Source organism: Prunus avium, chromosome 7, assembly GCF_965620075.1.
Source record: "Prunus avium chromosome 7, drPruAviu1.hap1.1, whole genome shotgun sequence".
Lineage (NCBI taxonomy): Eukaryota > Viridiplantae > Streptophyta > Magnoliopsida > Rosales > Rosaceae > Prunus > Prunus avium.
This window is the reverse complement of record NC_142290.1, coordinates 8,078,005-8,084,534: the sequence shown is the minus strand read 5'-3', so window position 1 is coordinate 8,084,534 and position 6,530 is coordinate 8,078,005. Positions and strand designations below refer to the sequence as shown.

Genomic DNA, 6,530 nt, shown 5'->3' with positions numbered 1-6,530 from the left:
TGATTAATTGTACTAATTATATTACCGTAGGTTAACTCATCGTAATTAATTTGTCCTGATTCATTGCTTAAGACCGTTCTAATTTTATGGGCAAACAAATTAGGGAGACCGTTAATAAACTTTTTCTTCCAAAAGGCTTGATTACTATCATCTCTTAGCATAACTCTGGAAATGAAAACATCTTTATACCATCTAAAATCACTTAGCTTAGGGCATCTTAGATTGAGTCTAAGTCTAAGTCAGGACTGATAACATAATATGCCAAGTTAATGCACAGTTCCCTCCTCTCCATGTGCTAGCTAAGCCAGTCAATGATGCCTCCCCAAGCAGTTCTAATGCCTCTCTCAAAGGAAAGTCTAAAAAAGAGTTAACAGAGTTAGTAGAGCAGCTCCTTGCCCAAGTTTCTCAGCGTCGCACAAATCGCGAGGGCCGCCAACGTGACCAACCAGCAATGCGTGCGGAAGACGTTGAGAAGCTTGTGAATGACCGACTTCGAGACTTGAAGACCGGCGGGAACTTCGAAGATGCACTATGCAAGGAGATGGACCAGGCAAACTCTACGCCTTTCACCACCATGATTGAGTAGGCTGCTCCCTCGAAGTGATTCTCAACGCCTTCGTTTACCCACTTCAAAGGGGACTCCGATCCCGAAAGCCACCTAAAATACTTCAAAAGTGTCATGATCCTCCACAAGGCCGACGATGCGTTGATGTGCAAGGTGTTTGTAATGACCTTGTGAGGAGCAGCCCAAGACTGGTTCCACACTCTACCATCCGGATCGATCAGCAGCTTCAAGGAGCTGGCTTACATCTTCACCAAAGAGTACATCTCTTACTGGATGATAAAAAAGAACCCTGATCACCTGTTCAACCTACGCAAGAAATCTGACGAATCCCTTTGAGACTACATTAAGAGATTCAAGGCAGAAAAGGCCAACATTGTAGGATGTGGCGACCGGATCGCATCCTTTGCTTTCAAGAAAGGCCTTCCAGCTGAACACGACTTATACCGCGAGCTGACTATCGCTCCCAGCCAGACTCTGGCTGAGGTCTTCACGACTACGGAACGCTATGCCCTCTGGGATGATGATCGAATGGCCGCGAAGAAGTCTACTAAGTAGGAAGATCAGCCGTCTAAGCGGACAGGCCAAAGAAGCGACGGATTTAGCAACAGGAACAAGGACAAACGCAGGTCACACCCACAAGGAGACGCTACAGCAGGAGAGAACTACACAAAGTTCTCCATCCTCATACATCAAATCTTAGCCCAAGTGAAAGACAAACCTTGGGTAAGAAGACCGCCACTCTTGAAGGGAGACCCGAACAAGAGGGATACCAGAAAATATTGTGCCTTCCATGGGACGAACGGGCACACTACAAACAACTGCTTTGCTTGGAAGACGCATCTTGAAGAACTTGTGAGAGAAGGTCACTGCACGGAATTCATTGCGAAGCAGGCCATCTAGCAGATTGAAGATCGCGACACTGCCAAGGAGCCACCTTAGAAGGTCATAAGGATTAACACAATCCTGTAGACTCCGAGGAGTCTGGGCTGACAAGCAAAGAAAAGAAGAGGAAGATCAAACAGGCCACTATGATCTCCCAAATCACGACCGACCTTCCACCGACGGAAGACGACCCTGTGATCAACTTCCAAAAGAAAGACTTGATCAGCCTTGACATGCCACATAACGACGCCCTTGTCATTCAAATCGCTCAGGCCATGGTCGACCGAATCCATGCAGACGAGGGCAGCGTAGCTAATTTCCTGCAACTGGTAGTCATCCAATAGATGGGCTTGGAAGCGAAGATCAACAAATCAGCCAGATCGTTGATTGGCTTTAATGGTGCAACAACAGTTACCGTGGGCACGATAGACCTCGGCGTCTACTCCCCACCTGTAATCAGCTCGCAAACGTTCATGGTCATTAATGAGGTCTCACCCTACAACGGCATTCTGGGCAGACCATGGATTGGCAAGATCAACGCCATCACCTCTGCCACACATCAGAAAATCCGCTACCCAATCCTTGGGGGCGGTGTCGGTCAAATCAACAGCGATCAGGCAATGGTGAGGAAATGCTGGGCCCAAGGGCTAAAAAAAAAGCAAGCAAATGCAATTCTTCCCTGTAAGTCAGGCAGATATGAAGGAAGTTGAACAACCGAATCTCGCTCCCTTATAGCAATTAAAGCGACATGACCAAGCCAAGGAAATCTGCCCAGTGGTCTCTCCTGAAGAAGGATGTAAACCCGAAGAGGACGTGGAGCTAATACCCTTGGATCCTGATTAGCTAGACAAAAGAGCTTGGATCGGCTCACGCCTAAGCCTAAACGAAAAGGTGGAGCTGACCACCTTCCTCCAGAATAACAAAGACACGTTTGCATGGTCACCGTCTGACATGCCCGGCATTGACCCAAAGATCATCTGCCATTGACTTCACATCAACCCTGCCATCAAGCCAGTAGTGCAGAAGAGATGTAGCTTCACTCCTGAGCGGGTCGCGACCATTGAAGCCGAGATTGACAAACTCCTAGCTGTTGGCTTCATCGAAGAAGTCTCCTACTCAGAATAGCTGGCCAATGTTATTCTGGTAGCAAAACAAGAAAAGGGCAAGTGGAGAGTTTGCGTCGATTACACCGACCTCAACAAAGCATGCCCTGAAGACAACTTCCCATTGCCGAGAATCGAGCAACTCGTGGATTCCACCTCCGACAATCAGCTGCTCAGCTTCATAGACGCCTACTTCGGCTATAATCAAATCCTGATGCACGAGGATGACAAGGCGAAAACCTCTTTCATCATCGAGAGAGGGCCCTACTGCTACAATATTATGCCCTTTGGACTAAAGAACGCTGGACCAACCTACCAAAGGCTGGTGAATAAAATCTTCAAGGAACAGATCGGCAAAACTATGGAAGTCTATGTGGATGACATGCTGGTCAAAGCTCCCAAGCGTGTAGATCACATCAAAAACCTCACCGAGGCATTAAGCCTGCCCCGCTAGTATCGCATGAAGTTGAATCCAAGTAAATGCACGTTTGGTGTATCGTCCGGCCGATTCCTGGGATACCTAGTCACGCAACGAGGTATCGAGGCACACCCACGCCAAATTAAGGCCATTCTCGAGATGAAGTCGCCTTCCACAATGAAGGAAATACATAGTCTGACGGGCAGAGCGGCGGCCCTCAACTGATTCCTCTCGAGATCTATCGACAAGTGCAGACCATTCTTTAAAGCTTTGAAGAAAGGACAAAGAGAGAAGTGGGATGAGGAGTGCGAAATAACTTTCCAAAATCTAAAGACTTACCTCACTTCACCTCCACTGCTATCAAAACTAGTTCCTGGTGAGGACTTGTTCGTGTACCCGGCAGTGTCCAACTCGGCCGTCAGCTCGGCTCTCATCCGAAAAGAACTGGGGGCCCAACATTCGGTATTCTACACGTTAAAAGCTCTCCTCGATGCAGAGACTCGCTACCTGAAATTGGAAAAGCTTATTTTGGCCCTCGTAGTTTCCGCAAGAAAGTTGCGACCCTACTACCAAGCTCACCGAGTCATTGTCATGACCGACTTTCCTTTGAGATCAATCCTCCACAGCCCTGATGCTTCTCAACGACTCATGAAGTGGGCTATAAAGCTAAGTCAGTATGACCTCCTCTACCGGCCAAAAACTTCAATAAAAGCCCAGGCTTTAGCAGACTTCGTGGCAAAATTCACCCCGTCAACCGAAGAAGAGAGGCTGGTTAGCAAGAAGAAGGAAAGTTCGAAAATAGATGGGACCTCTGCTGAACCCGGTCCACCTAGAGACATGTGGAAATTGCGCGTAGATGGAGCGTCAAACCAAAAAGGAGCTGGAGCAGGTGTCGTCATCATCACCCCGGATGGAATCCTATTGGAGCAAGCCATCACGCTTGGTTTCTCGATCTCGAACAACGAGGCAAAATACGAGACATTGCTCGCTGGCCTGCGCTTGGCGAAGGAGCTAGCGATCAAGAATCTAGCCATCTACTCAGATTCCCAGTTGATCACGAATCAAGCGTCAGGTGAATACATGGCGAAGCACCCAAGGATGATCTTGTACCTTGACAAAGTCCAAGACCTATTGAAGGCAATTCCAACCTTCACCATCCAACAGGTACCCCGGGCAAAGAACGCGCATGCAGATGAACTGGCAAGCCTAGGATCAGCACTGGATACCCAGTTTAGACGCTCCATCCCGGTTGAACACCTTGACCGATCAAGCATCGAAGAAATAGAGACGATCAACACAATGCAGATCAACGAGGATCCCAGCTGGCAAGACCCCATCATCGACTACTTGATGAATGGAAATCTGCCAACGGACAAGTTCATTCGCAAATCATACTCCGTGCAGAAGGCCGCGAGATACTACATGCACCGCAACAAGCTCATTCGCAAATCATACTCCGGCCCTCATCTCACCTGCACAAAGTACCTTCAAACACTTGAGGTTCTTTGCAAAATTCATGATGGCAAGTGTGGCAACCACTCTGGGGGCAGGTCACTTGCCCGGAAGGCTTTAAACATAGGCTAGTTCAGGCCTACCACGCACCACGACTCCGCTGAATATGTCAAGAAATGTGATCGCTGCCAGCGGTACAAGTCGATCCCTAACCTGCCTGCCGAAATCTACCACCTGTAGAATAGTCCGTTGCCTTTCATGCAAGGGGCCATCAACTTAGTGGGCCCCATGCCAACGACACCAGTCAATAAAGAAGCCGATGTGGAACGATTCGTCTGGAGATACATCATCTCCCTTTTTGACTGCCCACAATCACCAGTTACCGAGAATGGCTCATAATTCATCAACAAGCAGATGATTGAGCCCTACACATTTCTGAAGAAGAGAAGCAACTACTGCAAATTCCAGAATGTGCCACAACAAAAGACAGATGCCCATAAGCAGCGTCCTTCGGGAGACGCAAGGTGACGACCAACAGCGTCCTTCAGGAGACGCAGCCCGCAAAGAAACATCCTAAGGGAGACACAGGGTGCGTCAGGAATTTCCTAAGGGAAGTATCCAGGTTCCTATCCGTTTCCTAAGAGGGGCAGGATAGTCATACAGTTGCCCATAAAAGCGTTCTAAGGGAGACGACCAAAAACGTCATTCGGGGGACGCAGCCCGTAAAGCAGCATCCTAAGGGAGACGCAGGGTGCGCCAGGAATTTCTTAAAAGGAGGTCTCCACGCTTCATGCGGGAAGTATCCAGGTTCCTATCCGTTTCCTAAGGGAGGCAGGATAGTCACATAGTTGCCCATAAGTGGCGTCCTAAGGGAGACGCAGGGCGACGACCAGAAGCGTCCTTCGGGAGACGCAGCCCTCAAAGAAGAGTCCTAAGGGAGACGCAGGGTGCGCTAGGAATTTCCCAAAAGGAGGTCTCCATGCTTTCTAAGGGAGGTATCTAGGTCCCTATTCGTTTCCTAAGGAGGGCAGGATAGTCATGTAGTTGTCCATAAGTAGCATCCTTCGGGAGACACAGGGCAACGACCAAAACATCCTCCGGGATGCGTAGAACACGCCCGGAGTCCCTCAAGGGGGACTTTGGCCCTCACCAATTTCCTAAGGGAAAATATCCTACGGGATATGCAGAACACGCCCGGAATCCCTCAAGTCCAAAGGGAGATGCGCAATCAAAATACAGGCTGGTTACTCAAGCAGTTCACAAGTCAATATGCAAATTGAAGTTGAAAAAATAATTGAAATTTCCATAGCAAGTAGACCAACCGGCCAAGTTCAACAAAAGAAAGATGGTCGAATAAGACCAATTATTCTAAACAAGAAAGCAGACTACAAAAGCTGAAAAGAAATAAAGAAGTCTTCATCTACTCCTAGACGTTAGCAGGAGACCTTTGATCTGCAGCCTCTTCTGCATCCACCTGATCAGCCATGCCTTCAGCAACTTCGCCTGCCTGCTTCGCAATGTCTGCCATCATCTCATCTACTGCGTCCTCCTCAGCTCTATCCGCTCTAGCTGCCTGCTCTTCAGTTCCTTTTTGCACATGGAATAAGTCAGGGCAGAGCGTCTCGATGTCTGCATCTTCAATCGCATAAAAGGGAGCAATCCCATCTGCACAGTGTAGGTAGCCCAACTTCTATGCATCTATGGCGGCTTCAGACTTGGATTTTTTAGCAGACTTGTGGTGAGCATGGAACCTGGCCAGGAGCTTGTCATAGCTATGGAAAATGTTAGCATTCTTGCGCTCAAGACGGAAGAAGGCATCTTTTCGACTAGCGAAATCAGCAGCAGAAAAGCTAAGCTCGGAATCCTTCTCGGCAATGGAGCTTTTCAGCTCTGATATCATCGCCCTCAAATCAAACGTCTTTTTCTCATAACGGGCCTGCTCGGTAGAAAGCTTGCTGGCCAGTTCGACATTCTTCTTCTCCAGCTCGCTGAGCTGAGTAGAAGAGGGGGCAATAGCAGATGAGTTTCGGATAGTCCCAGCAGCAAAAACTAATCCTTTTTTAAGCAAATGGAGTGTCACTTCCCTTTGTTTTTCCAAGGAAAGACTCGA

The 6,530-nt window shown here is 48.4% G+C and overlaps 1 protein-coding gene across 1 annotated transcript; it reads left to right on the top strand.

The window, feature by feature from the left end:
* The first annotated feature begins 451 nt into the window (after nucleotides 1–451).
* LOC148292970 (uncharacterized) lies at nucleotides 452–4,552 on the top strand. The gene is made up of 2 exons (XM_088244528.1): nucleotides 452–582; nucleotides 3,223–4,552. Exons 1-2 carry the CDS (start codon nucleotides 452–454, stop codon nucleotides 4,550–4,552), a joined length of 1,461 nt encoding a protein of 486 aa, XP_088100654.1.
* The last annotated feature ends 1,978 nt before the right edge of the window (nucleotides 4,553–6,530 follow it).